Source organism: Culex quinquefasciatus, chromosome 2, assembly GCF_015732765.1.
Source record: "Culex quinquefasciatus strain JHB chromosome 2, VPISU_Cqui_1.0_pri_paternal, whole genome shotgun sequence".
Lineage (NCBI taxonomy): Eukaryota > Metazoa > Arthropoda > Insecta > Diptera > Culicidae > Culex > Culex quinquefasciatus.
The window spans coordinates 197,610,308-197,624,710 of record NC_051862.1 but is presented as its reverse complement, the minus strand read 5'-3'; the positions used below and the strand labels follow the sequence as shown (position 1 = coordinate 197,624,710).

The window sequence follows — 14,403 nt, the reverse complement described above, 5'->3', positions numbered from 1 at the left end:
ATGCATTTATAAGTAAAAAAAAAAATAAAAAAGTCAAAAATTAAAAAAAAGAAAGTTAAAAAATTTAGAAAATCAAAAATCCAAAAATTAAATAAAAAATTGTTCAAAAATTTAATTTAGAAATTCAAAAAAAAACTAAAAAAGTTAAAAAATAATTAAAATCAAGAATTAAAACAATACAAATCACAAATTCTAAAATAGCTAAGCTTCAAAAATCCAAAAAATTAGAACAAAAAAAATAATATTAAAAAAAATCTAAAATCCAAAACATAGCATTAAAAATAAATTTGAAAATTAAAAAAATAGATTTGAAAATATAAAATAAAACAGTTTGTTCTCGATAATCCAAAGTCTTCGTTCAAATTTCACTCCACTTAAATTTTTGACTGTTAGTTATCTGTTTTTATTTTTTTTTAATTCAAGAACCAACGAATTTTTTATTTATCTTTTTTATTATTTCATGGAATTCATAAATTCAGGATTTCAAAAATGAATGAATGAATTTTATCTCACAGCTTTAAATTACGTTTAAAAAATAATAGTAAAGATGAAAAATGGTGCACTTCCTTTGGAGCAGATTTTGCTTATTTCTACAGCGTATTCTTTATGGAGTACTGTCATTTCTACCACTCAAATCCAATGCTCCAACTAAGAACAAACAAATAAAAAATATTTTTTTGAATCACGGCTTCAAGAATTTTTGAATTTTTAAAACAATTAGAACTGACTTTTTTCAATTTCTGGATCTATAATTTTGCACAGAAGCATGGAAAACACAACGTATGTATAACCGAAAAACGATAGTTTTACACTTTGACTCAATTCTGAAAGCAGATTCAGATTCAGCAGGCAAAATTACATAGGAAAACATATACAGTCCAGACTCGATTATCCGAAGCCTCGATTATCTGAAGTTTCGATTATCCGAAGGTTTGTATTAGACTTGGCTAAATTGATTCATGAACAAAAATTTTTTTTTATTTTCTTGCTATTTACATCAAATTCGAGTTCTGTGACCACATTTTAGTCAAATTTGAATAGTTGAATTGCAAAATACATTTTTTCAGTACTTCATCACCGCCATTTTGGCCGCCATCTTGGATTTAAAAATTCTAAATCAATTTAGAGAAATTCATTGGCTCTACAATAAAAAATAAAGCAATGATAAAAAAATTAGATTCCATTATTTATTTATTTTTTGCGGAGCGAGGTGGGACAGCTAGGATCAAGTCAGTCCAAGTCCGGTTGTGTCAAGGAAAGGTAATGAATGTGTTAGCCTGTGAAGTGCCACTTACACCCAATGATAAAAAAAATAGATTCCATTATCCGGAGTTATTTTTTCCCAATGGCTTCGGATAGTCGAGTCTGGACTATAGTACACTCAAACCCCGATGGTTTGACACCAACTGTTGTCAAACGAACGGGGTCACTTTTTAGTTTGACACCCCTTTTACACGGAGTTCACACACACTACCAAACGATTGTTGTGATAGTGTGCGTGAGCGCTGTGTAAAAAGTGACAGTTCGTCACTTTTTAGTTTGACTTTGACCAACCAACGGGGTACAAACTAAAAAAGTGTCAAACGAAAAAGTGACCAACCACCGGGGGTTGAGCGTAGGTCAATTTTTTTAAATTTCGTTTGGGGAGTCCATATACTTTTCCCTTAACGTAAAGACTTCCATCATTGTCATGATTTTTCGTTCAAAGATATAAATTTTGCGCCCCTTTCAATATTTTGACTAAATTTCTTCTACAAGTTGTTCAGAATGACCCAAACATCACTTTACTGTGAATTGTTACGTTAAAATAAAATTTTGTTGTCTTCGACAAAGTTGCTAGAATTGGCAAACCCAACAACTTTCTAGAAAACACCAAATTCCCAAAAAAAAAAAAATCATGAAAAGTTAGATTTTCAAAAACAGCACAAACGTGACCACCCTAAGTTTTAATCCAGCCAAAAATCCCCCTTTTCGATTTGCAACGACTCTTCTGCAGACACCAAAGCTCAACATTTTTCTAAAAATCCAATTTATAGCTTTCAAGAAAGCTTCCTAGAAAAGGGCAAATGCCAAAAATTGCTTACCTTGCACTTCAAGCAGTTCATCGAACCGCACACAGGACAACGGAACCCGCTGACATGGTCCTCAACAAGGCACCACCCGTTACAGTTTGGCGTCTTACAGTGAAACGAGTTCACCGCCAAACTCTCCGCTTTTTGCAGCGATCGGCCCAAATAAGCGTTGTATTCGCCTTCGCTCAGCAGACTCTTGATCTCGCGATCCTGAATCATGCTGTCACAGGCGTAATTCTCGTCCTGAAAGGGACAGCGCACCACGACGTCGTCCGCGTGCTTGATCGAGCTGGCCAAGCACTCGCGGCAGAAGGAGTGGAAGCAATCCCGCAGGATGACCCCTTCGTAGGCCTCGAACGGACCCATGCACACCGGACACTCGAACGCTTCCGGGTTGGGCACCACGCTGGCGTCAGTCAGCGTCACCAGCAGCTCTAAATCCTCCGGCAGGATCGCCCTTTTTGGGGCTTCGTCCGTTTGATAGACTTCGAACTGCCGCTGAAGGAAGCCCTTGTACTCTTCCGGGCCTAGCAGCGACTCAATCTCGCGATCTTCAAGCGTACCGTCGCACTCGAACTGACCGTACGGGTAGGGACACCGGACGGTGGCGTGTTCCAGCAACGAAGTCTGCAGGCAGTTGCCGCAGAACGTGTGCAGGCAGTTGACCAGCACTACGCCGCGGCTCGTTTGGATCATTTTACTGCAGAGGAAGCATTCGCTTGGCTCGCAGTTTCTGATAAGATCGGTCGCCTTGTTTAGCTGCATCAGCAGTTCGTACTGCGAGGGCTTGCGCTCGATCGACAAACGAACTGCAGCTCTAGAAGGTCCAGCCTGGGGAGTAAGGTTTTAAGTAACTATTTTAGGACATTTAAGACGCTGATAGAGATTGATATACCTGCTGTTCAGAGGCCTGCTTTAGGGCCATCATCAGTTCGTGTGGAGAGGGTTTGCGGTCGATCAACAAATCAACTTCAGCTCTAGAAGGCCCAGCCTGAGGAGCAGCGACTTGCGCCAAAGCCATCATCAGTTCTTGCGGAAGGGGCTTACGATTCTATCCACAAAAATTAATTTTAATTTTTTTTAAATCACAAATTGTTAAAAAAAATGTTTACCTCGTTCAGCCCCCGCATCGGCAGTCCTGATGGACCGGCCACGGCAACCGTTGCCGTCGTCGGTGGGAAATTCTAATCCAGTGCGCAAATCGTAATTAATTCATAAATCCAAAACAAAAACAGGCCGAGTTTGAAATTACCTGGTTTGGTTCCGAGGACGTGCTCGCTGCCGGCTGAGCCATGGCCATCGCAACACATTTAAGGAACCTTTGGGACACAAACTAAGACGGATTAAACGAGAAATAAACGGTTTCTTGTTCAGCGCGCAGAATCTAACCGAAACACCCAAACCGAATGATGCGTTTGAAAACTTGACAGTTCGGAGAAAACACTTGATCGTGCGGGAGTAAGGTTTGAAAATGGCTTAGGTGATGAGCTGAATTTTATTTTGCTGAAAACTATTTGTATCAAATGTTGGATTCTAACAGGGCTGTATTGAATAACACCCTTTTACAATGGTTCCAAAACATTACACAAAACAGTCATGTTCTTTGGTTACCTATCTACAATCACTTAACTTAGAAGAGTTTTGTTTTGTTAGAACAGATAACGTTGTTTAGAGAAAGTACGTAACTTACTGCCGTTATCTACAATCTACTTAGCTCTGGCTTGGTTGTTACCAATGTAATCTATAATATCTATTAGAGTGACGTTGTTACACAACACGAGAAAAGAGCGGATAAGCATTGGACAGCTGGCGTTCACATAAGGTAAGTTTATCCCTAAATTTGAAGTTAAAAACAATTTGGGTTTTGTATTTTTGGTAAAGTTTGTTTCCTGCTGTCTGGGAAAATGCAAAATAGTCGAGCAAATAGTTGAAGCTGTGCTGCAGGTTGATGCGCCCTTTTCCAATGTTTCTCCAGAGTTGCCTTTGGCTGATGAACGAAACATTCTGTCAAAGAGATTCGTTGACATTTTTTTTTTTCGACTCGATCCCAGCAAACCCAAAACCATACGAATTTGTTGACGAAAAGATGTGTTTTAAACAGTTCTTCAAAAGATAATCTGGCGAGTTGGACCAACTGTGGTTTTAGCCTTACCCCCCAAAGGAAAAAAAAGATAATTATACTTCAGATAGGGTCATAGTCTTTCAAAAATAATTAAATCTAAAAAATAATCTTATTTTGACAGCGAATGAAAAGAGGCGCGTGTTTATGTTTACGCTGTGGACAGTTGAGAGTGAATGTTTGGCGCGGAAGTGTGGGTGTGATTGAGTTGTGCTGGAACCGGTTGGCGGAAACCGGAACAGGACACGATGGAAGCGGACATGAGGTCAGTGGGCGGTTGGGAGGATAATAATCGGCAGCGATGGTGCTGCGTCCGGAACGTCGTGTCTCATGGATTCCTGATTGCGACGACCAGCACGTTTACCGAAGGTTAGGGTAATAATGTTTTTTCCCTATCTTGTTTACATGTTATTGTTATAATTTTTTAAGCCATTATAAATTTTATTTCAAGCTTTTGCATGTTTTTGTTTTTTTTGAGTGACACTCAAAAAAACTTTTTTTTCTGGAAAAAGTAAGGTTCTGAAAAATTTATTTTCTTTTGACCATAGAAAACTTTGGAAAAAAAATTCCAGCCGAGTTATACATTTTGATTTTTAATTAAACTTAAATCCAAAATCCAAAATATTTTTCCTTTTTGATATAAAACTTGACCGCTGGTTAAATAGTCTAAGAGCTCCACCGAACATTGGGCATTCTTGAGAATGTTCTTGAATGTTATCACTTTGTTGTGTTTAATAGGAGGTCGAAAGTTATAAATGTACCACTAACTTTAGTTTTTTCTTATTACTTTTATTGAGGCTTGAGATACATTAGATTTAATATCCACACGGTATGTTTGTTAAATCGCACAATTTTTACGCTATACTTTCGTGTTCCACTCATCGCTCTTTGGCATCGACCCTTATACGGCACAAAAGAACTCGCGCGTGAGCGCTAAAAACTTAAGTATAGGAGGCATTAACTTTTCAATGGCAGTAATTGCAAGATGGATGGCACTTTTTTCCGTCGACACCACACCGGCAGCCGGCACTTGTGTCGCCCTTTCCGCCGGGGCCCCAGCGTGGACCCCGCGTAACCCAACAGATTTCCGTTTTGCACATGCTGCACTTGAGCCAGTCGCAGCCCCACTTTTTCATCATTACGACCTGTGCGGAGGAAGATACGTTTGTTATGTGGTTCGATTTTGGCTATATTGGCATGTCTACAAACCTGGCATGTCGGACACATGAGGGCATCTCCGCGGTCGACCATTTCCTGCAGCATGTCCCGGGTTTGTCTCGCTTCGATATTCGTATCACAGTCGTTTTTAATTCGATCTTGGAACTGCTTGCAGTCAAGCCCGTCGTGAATTGCCTGCAATTTGCGCAAATAATATCATTTGATGTGGTTTAATCAGCCGTCCCCTAACATGACAGTTTTCGTGAATTGCGCGTATCCACCGACAGATGGCATGTGGACCTCGTCGGAGTCCGCCCATTAAAAACGCAACTCAAAATTTGCATGGGAAACTTTTTTTCCGTGACGGCTTTCGCGGCACGCTCCCTCCAACTGTTCGAGACTAATATTTTAACGTGGCGTATCTTTAAACAAGTTTTTCAAGAAAATGATTCCAGAATGCTTATTTTGTCGTTTTAAACCGAAAGTAGGCAAAAACTATATTAATTTAAACTATTCGCCATTTTCAAATGTTTGGCTAGATGATATCAAAGGCCGCCATCTTAGGCCCACTGGGCCCACAAAAGGAGGTACGCTCAGTTTGTATGGGAGCTGTCAACATGCTCCCGGGCTGGGTTTAATATCTTCCAAGGCGAGTCAACTTACTCTGCACGTGAGGCAATTTACGATCGTACACACGGGGCACTTGAACTCATTGACGTTGTCCTCGTAGATGCACCAGCCGCGGCAGTTGGGCGTCTTGCAGTGGAACGTATTGTCCAGCTTGCTTTCTGCTTGTCGGATGGACCGTGCCAGGTAGGCCTCGTACATGTCCTTTGTGACCAGGGCTTTGATCTCGCGTTGCTACAAATAGACTGAATTAGCAAGCTGTTCAAAAGATGAAGAAATATCCCCTACCGTGATGACACTCTCGCAGCTGTACACGGCATCCATGAACGGACACCGAATTTCCGCTTCTTCGCTGAAGTTGATCGTGTTCGCTAGACATTCCTTGCAAAATGTGTGTAGACAATCACGCAGCACAACTCCTTCGTACTGCTCAAAGGCGCTGAAACAAATTGGACACTCGAATGCATCGACATTCGCGATTACATCTGCAGAATCCAGATTCACCAGCTCCATGTAGTGATTCGTAACGTCTGTATCATCGTCCGGCATTACCAGCCCATTGCGCTCGAACTTGACGGGCTTCCTTTCTTTCAAAAGAACCGCTCGAACTATCGGACTGGCAGTGCTGATGATGGGTCCTTCCTTTGGCGCGGGTGCCACTCCGTTGTTGTACGAGTTCGGATTGAAGTTGTCCACTCCCCTGTACTTGTTCCGGGTTATGTTTGGGCTAGCAAAGGCTGTCATCACAATGTTCTTCTGCTCGGGAACCTGGATATGTCTCGTGGTCAACAGATCCGTAGTACTTGGATTGGGTTGACTGGTTCTGGTTTGTGATTCCGCGACTTTACTTTCATCCAGCAAGATGTTGAAAATGTCCGAAGACTTTCGATTGCTGGACACGCGATTGAGATCATTCCGCAACTCTTTGGGAGGATTCCGGAGCTGAACATCTGAAGATTTCCGGACATCATCCTGGATGAATCTTTTCAGTTCTTCCGGGATTAACTCGTCGTCGTTTCTTCTATAACGAGCAGGGACTACGTACGTGGCTGGTCTTGCCTCGGAACAAGCTCCACAACCAGGTCGATTCGGTGGATTGATCAGCGTGCACAGTGGACACACCCATCCCTCCTCGGTATCATTCTGGGGTCCGTTGTTCTCGGAGATTGTTGGCAGCGCTGTTGCTCCTAAAATACAATAAAATTTGTAGCGACACAACGGACACGGACTTGAGGTCAACCTACCAAGCTTGGAATCATCCTCATGCATCTCGTTCTGCGTATCGGATCCATCTCCGTCGGAATCCGAAACGGACAGTATCTTTGCCTCGGTCTTGCTGAACTGGGGCTTTACCACGGTCATCACTGGAACGACCTTCTCCTCAACCTTGACCACGGAAGTAGCTGCTACCGTTCCCAACGGTTTCAGGGGCTTCACTGCTTCGCTTACAATGTACAGCTGCAGCACGTGTTCGGAGTCCACGCCGTAGTCGTACAGCGTTTTGCGCTCGTTAGAGAGATATAGGTCGTTGCAAACCCAGCGCTGAATTGCGAGCGGAATTCCGTAATCCCGGGCAAACTTCAGCTTCCACTGGGCTAGCGTCAGTGTCGACGAAACGCTGACCTTTAGCGGACCCTTCCGGCTGTTCTTGTCGTTGATGTAAACGGTGACACTGAAAGCGGAAGAGTCCTGCCGTCACTACTTCAATGACAAAAGATCGATCGTATTTACCTGGTTTCCGTGAGACTTCCCGACGATCCAGAGTCCGACCCGCCCGGACTTTGCCTCGTCACCGACAGCGACACCTTCATCTTGGCCAGATCCATCGCCAACCGAGCGGCCTTGTCGTGCGCTCCCTCGCCGATCGCCAACTCCAGGTTCCTCAGTAGCTTATTGATTGCCAGCGTGTTCGTTCGGGTCATCGAAGTTCCCGCGTACTTGAGCGTGTTCTTGAAATGCTGAACTCCTTGGGCCGAACGCAGTTGGTGCGATATCTGGCGGACCTTCTCGTTTTGCTGATCGGAGAACGGTGCCTGACGTGTGAGCGTGTCATGTCGTGGAGCTGGATTCTGCTGCTTGAACTGTTCTTCGTCCATCACTTCGTAGCGAATTCGTTGAACGTCATTGGTCAGGACCAGCTTTGGTTCGTTCAGTTCGGTAACGGTCTTTGGTATTGTTTGTGGGCTCAGGTTTTGCTCCCTAGCAGGACTTCTCACCTCTTGGTTGATGATCTTTGGTTCCTCAGTTTTTCGAACGAACGTTTTCTTGATCGCTCCCAGCTTGTACGGTTCCGCTACGACGGGTGGATGCTCCTCGACAATTGGCGCGGCTCTTTTCGCCATTGTCGGACTCGCCTTACGTATCGGCTTGGGACTGTTGGTAGAGACAGGAATACCCGAGATGAAACCGTTCCTTCGTTGCATTAGCGGCGATTCTCGCTTTGCTGGACCACTACTGGGCGGTTTCTGAAGCACTGGGTACTTGTCTGCCAGCGCTTTGGCGTTCATCGCTCGAATCATCTCACGTAAGCGTTCCTTTTCCTTCTCCAGCGCTTCATCGTCCATGTCTTGTACGTGCTTTGGTGGCTCGTCATCGTTCTTGTCAAGGTTAGTGCTGAATCGAGCGATACGTGCGTTGCGAACTTCGTCTAAGTCGATCTGACTGGTAGGCACTCCTTCCACAGTAGGTTCCGGTGAAGCTAGTGGAGCAATCACCGTCGGAACCGTCGTCACAACAACAGCGTTTTCCTTCAGTTTCTCGTCGTCAAACTTGTTTGTCGCGTGATACACTTCAGGATTGGCGTTGAAGTTTCTAAAGCCGTTCGGTTTGTCCGGCGACATGCGGTTCATCAAGCTCTTGACGCCCATTTTCGGCGATGCAAGCATCTTAGCTTGTCCGAACGATTTCTTGGGCGATTCTGGCGTTCCACCACTGCCCATGGTTGGGTTCGTCTTGGGCATAAAGTACTTGAGCACGCGTTCCGTTTTCTTGTCCCACTCTTCGGCGGTAGGCTGTTGAGGTGGTGCTTTTACCTCAGGGATTGCCTTCTTCAGCGGGTGATTGGGTCGCAGTGGGGGTTCCTCGAGAATGCTTAGCTTTTCGTACGGTTTGATGCGTTCGCACGCTTCACAGATGATCCTCCAGTTGGGGTTTTCCAGGGTACAGTACGGGCATGACCACAGGCCAAGCAGGTTTTTGTCGCTTCCCGTTTTGACGATACCTTGCGGTGGAGTGTTCTCCTTGGAGTCCGGTGGCGTTGGTTGCGTGTTTCGTGGCTCGCCAAAGTAGTCTTTTTTTGGGATAAAGGATGGATTCACCGTCACTTTGCTTATGTTTGTGGATGTCGCTTCAAACCTGGATATTAGTTCTTTGGTTGATTTCGGTTTTCCGCTTGCTTGATCGATCGATTCCGGTTCATCTTTGCTGACGAAGGATCTGCTTCGCTTCACCAGCTGTTCCGGTGCCGAGAAGTAAAGGTCGCTTTCCGCAGCTTGGTGATTTTGCTTGAGGGCGTTTTCCTTGTTGATAATCTCGGCAGCTTCCCGATCGAGTTCGCTGATACTGGGGATTCCGATGCCGGATTTTCGCTTTTCGTTATCCCTCTCGCGTCTCTTCGTATCGTCAGATTTCTCGGTGATCTTGGCAAAAAGGTTGAATTTGGTTGCGGAGTGGCTTGTGCTGCCCGTGTCTACCAGTGAGTTGCGACAGTATCCAACTTCGGGAAGATCCTCTTTGTCACGTTGTTTGGCCTTTCGCTTGTCGATCGTTTTCAGAATGATGTCTTTCTTGAACGGAAGGGAGCTTTCCTGCTGCTTTGTTCCGGATATCGGACGCTTGTACCAGGGACGGGGAGAGATCGGCGATGTTGGTATTCCCGGCTTGACGTTGCTGTTGACGGCTTCTGCGTAGAGGTAGTCGTGTATCGGCGATCGTGTCCCGTTGGTGTTGATGAAGTTTTCTTCCAGTTTCATCACATCGTTGTTGGTGAGCATAAACGAAGGCGAAGGGGCGTTGGTGGGCGTACGAGGATCTGCTTCGGGTGTTTGTACCCGTCTGATGTTATCGATCAGCTGTTGCTTTTGTTCTTCCGTGAGTCCTCCGGGTGTTCGCTCTTCGCTGATTCCTGGCAGAGGTGTCGTTCGGATTGGCATTATGAATGTGGGGGATTTGGGGCGGGAGGTTCCTTCGATGATGGCTTTAATTTCTTTATCTTCGAGTAGACTAGTGTTGGACACTGCTTCGTTCAGTGTTGGGGACGTTGGTGATCGTGGCGGTGGTAACGGAGCGGGTCGTTTCTTACGAGAAAGCGTTGATCCCGGTGATAGCGTTCCGTATGAGCTTTGCGATTGATTGGAAAGCGTTCCTTGCGAGTTTGCGTTGAGATCTAGAGGAGGTGGCGGAGGTGCCCGACGTTTTCCACGAACGTGGACGTAAGCGCCCGCTTTTCTGTCCTTGGAGCTGTCGCTGACCGTGCGACGGTGTCTCTTCACGGTAGAATCAGTAGGATCGTCATTTTTGTTTGCTTCTGCGGTAACTTTTGAAGTGCTCGGTAGACTGAGGTCGGGGTAAGTTGGTTTTTGATTGTGTCTCGTAAGTGTTGCGTCCCGTTCGGGAGGTTTCGGTGCGGCTGATCGTATGCTTGAGAATAGATTGTACTTTTTGCGCAGAGTTAGGTCATTCTTTTTGTCCTGCTCTCGCGTTTGGTCGAGTTGCCTTACGCGTCGCTTGTAGCTATCGGTGTACGGACCCGGGTTGATGACACGTTCAGTCTGGGGCAGCCTGCCGATCACTTCGTCGTAGCAATTCGGTGGCACAAACGCGAAACCGGTGGTGGCAGTACTAAGGATACTATCACAGCTGGAGGCTTTCGACAAGTTATTGCAGTCTATTACTGGGCTCGGACTCGGCGAGGAACTGTGCGTTCCGTTGCTTTGGCTCACCTCATCGGACGAAATTTCGCTGGCCACTTGCGGGTTGCTGGCGCATGCTACTGCTGCTGGAGTGCTCGGTTCAGCCTGTACGGGTTGTGGCTGTCGGAGATCAACGACTTGGGGCAGCTCGAGGTCTGGATCTCTCTGGTCCTTGCGGAACCAGCGGAAAAACGAGTGAAACCCACCACTTCCGGTCGCAGATGATCTGGAGTCGGGAACATTTTTGTTCTGAAAGAAGATTTTTTTAAGTTTAATACGAGTCAGTTACAGCTTGAACACACTTTGCATACCGGTACTAATTTCTTCTTGTTCTTCCGTTCGTTGCTCAGTGCCTTGTCGCCATCGGATTTGTTCATATTACGTACGGGCAATCGCCTGAACACTCTTGGAAAGTTGTCGCATTATTGTGATCGTTGACGGCGTTGAACTAGTAGTTTGATGAACCTGTGTATAATAGAGAAGTTAGTTAGTAGCTAGTTTTTGAATGAACGTACGTCCGTTCACGAGCATGCCAGCAAAGATTCTGTGCGTGTCACGCAGCTCAAATTTCCCCATGCGTTGGACGACGAACCACGCTTCTAATAATATTGCAGTTGCACAGCGTTTTACTGACTGTAACAACAAGCAAGCACACGACATTTATAAATAACACTCTCTTCGAAAAGGCAAAAAAAAACTGAGCTGTATATTAAAGACACGGTTCAAGATCTTTGGCGGAGGGAAAAAAATGTTGCTAAGAAAACGACGGAACAAAAACCAAACATATTTATATTATTATATTTGTCCCATTGTACGTCCGGTTTCACTCGGCACAGCTTTGCGCTGGGGAATGTTCAGGATTCTCTCGCATTAAGTGACGCTGTCTCTGTGCATTTTCTGCATATTTCCCAAAGCAAAAACACAACCAAGCTTCTCCATCTTCTTGGACGTGTGTCAACGACTTTCTTTGCGGCGTTTGCACGTGGAATGCGTTCAAATTCCCGTGCGCGGAACGGAACTATATTCGCCAACGCAGATGACCCCATTCCAAGTGGCTCGATCTGCTCGCGTGTTTTCAAACTTAAAATAGTTGGACGAATGTAAACAAGCAATCGAGCGATAGTTATGACTGAATGGCCTCAATTTCAGCGTAAAATTAAATCGCAAAATCTTCAGAGATTCCAGATTGCTCGCCGCATTCAAAACTGCTGATTTCTAATTGTCCAACCGAAGCCAATGTGGTTGCACCGAGTTCGTTACACAATCCCAAGAATCACTATAGAGACTTTTAATTGTCGATCCTCCACTGACATCGACATGTGTTTCCAACTGATGGGTGGCACGGAACGGAACAATATCATTCAGCTAGATAGATCATCCGTCCAATATCGTGTTTTGTTTAGCTTTGGCCGCGGCGAGAGGGAGCGCCGCACTTAAAAGACAATTTTAGCCTCATGATGGTGTAGTGTACTTAACCACCGTGGTAGAGACTGAAGCTGTACTCAGAACTGCTGGCTGCATCGGAACGCGTGGGTGGCACAATTACAAATCCGGCGACCGGCGGCCGTGGTACCCCATCCGGCTGCTGTTGAGTGGCAAGCGTGGGTAATTAAATTGTACAATTACCATTAATTGGGTGGAATCACACGAACGTGGTGCATCCGGATTTGGTCGAGAGTTTTGTTTATTGTGTCTTTGCCCAATTAGAAACGGATATGATCATTTCAAATTGATGAATATTTTTTAAAAGTAAGACACATGAAACTATTTCATGTTTGCAATTAAATTGGAATGTAATTCTATACATACTTCCAAATAAAAAGTATCACAAAATGCCAAATTCATTGCTACAGTTATGATACTGTCACAACTTTTCAAAATATCAAAGGTGCCCGATTTGACACAAATTGAAAAAAAAAATGTCTCAATGGTTTTTTTTCGGTAAAACTTATTTTACCTAAAAAACACGAATTGAAAATTAAAAAGTTCATTTTCCTAGTGATTTTATAGCCTTGAATAGTTCTATTATTTTAAAATTTCAGTTTTTATCGACACTAATGAAAAAACGTGCGCTTTTTCGTTTTTGCATATCTTTTATCATGATGACATTGATAGGATTTTTTTTTTCAAATATTATTCAACCAATAAGACTTGCCTCAAGATTTATATCATTAAAACCAGGAGGGTGTTGTGTCCTATTCCTCGCCTAGACCAGACCAAAATCCATGATAAAGCTGTCAGACCAAATCTGTTAGACCAAGACTGTCAGACAAAAGAGTAAAAAGTAAACAATCTTGGTCTTTTACATATGTGCACACAAATCAAGACAAGAAATAAAAAAAAAAAAACAAATCAATAACTGGTTTTGGGCTAAAAAATTTTATGTACGCCAGAAAAAGATTAAATAGTGCAGCGTGTACAGGAACTGACAATTACATAAGCAGTTAAGAACCTTATTCGTCCACCTTAATTTTTGATCGTGTTTTCGGTTTACACCTGAGAAATCTTGAAATTATTTATGCGAATTTTGTGGTTCCTCTCGATCCATCATTGCCTTGATTAAAACTAGTAATTGAGTAGGCCACACAATATCAATGTATACGTTTTTACGAACAAGTTTTTTTTTCAATGGTGTTTTAAAAATGGTTTGATTGAAAATTGTTACTTTATAAACCGCTCTGATAGTCACTGTGTTGCTTACAAATTTCACAAATTTGCAAATTGAAATCTTTACGTCAAATTGACCGTTTGTAAGGTAACTTCGAATGTTTTATTTGAAAAAATCAAAATCAAATGTTTGTTTATGTTTATTAACTTTTAATGAAATGGATATAAATTTGAATTATGTTGATAAAAAGTTTCAAATTTTATCAAAATTCATTAGTAATTCTTTTTTTTATATGAAATTTGGTTGCTAACAAATCCCATTTTTAGCATGATTTTCCTTATTTACAAACAAAAAATTCCTACAAACCTCATAAATATTTTTGAATTCGATTTCAAACATACTTGTTAAACTTATGTAATATAAAAAACTAATTGAAATTGTTCTCAGCGTAAAATTGTCCAAAAAATCCGATGATGCAGTCCGTTTCCCAATTCGAACTCATCTTGATTGAGAAAAACATGACACTTTGAGAGTTTTAAAATTAAGTGTTTTTTTTTAAGTTGAGTTTTTTTTTCTTAAAGGAAGGGAAAACTCTGATATCTGACAGTACTGCTGAAAAAAGTTTGATTTCACCTTTAAAGTTGAATTTTGACTTCTTTAAAGAAGGGAAAACTCTATGGTCTGGCAGTACTGTTGCCAAAGGTTGAATTTCCCTTTGAAGTAGAATTATCCCTTTTTTACAGAAGGGAAAACTCTCTTGACTGTCTAACTGCGGGCAAAAGTTGAAATTTCGCTTTAAAGTTGAATTTTGCCTTCTTTAAAGAAGGGAAAACTCCCTTGACTTGTGATAACTTCAGCATGCTGACACAAGTTGAATTTTCCTTTAGCAGTTATCCCTGGTAAGATTTC

General features: G+C 43.1%; 1 protein-coding gene across 7 annotated transcripts in view; it reads right to left on the bottom strand.

Annotated features, from left to right (window-relative positions):
• Positions 1–14,403, bottom strand: part of LOC6036441 — a 29,558-nt gene that overhangs the window by 2,501 nt on the left and 12,654 nt on the right. For 6 of the 7 annotated variants that reach the window (XM_038256806.1, XM_038256807.1, XM_038256809.1 and 3 more), the window contains exons 2-8: positions 11,198–11,351; positions 7,708–11,135; positions 7,221–7,648; positions 6,265–7,163; positions 6,013–6,210; positions 5,401–5,544; positions 4,960–5,336 (exon numbers count right to left, since the gene is read on the bottom strand). In XM_038256806.1, the coding sequence (XP_038112734.1) occupies positions 5,157–5,336; positions 5,401–5,544; positions 6,013–6,210; positions 6,265–7,163; positions 7,221–7,648; positions 7,708–11,135; positions 11,198–11,263 (5,343 nt within the window). In that variant the 5' untranslated portion in view covers positions 11,264–11,351 and the 3' untranslated portion in view covers positions 4,960–5,156. Of the gene's footprint in view, positions 1–4,959; positions 5,337–5,400; positions 5,545–6,012; positions 6,211–6,264; positions 7,164–7,220; positions 7,649–7,707; positions 11,136–11,197; positions 11,352–14,403 lie in introns of those variants that run through there. The other variant, XM_038256812.1, reaches the window with a different exon arrangement.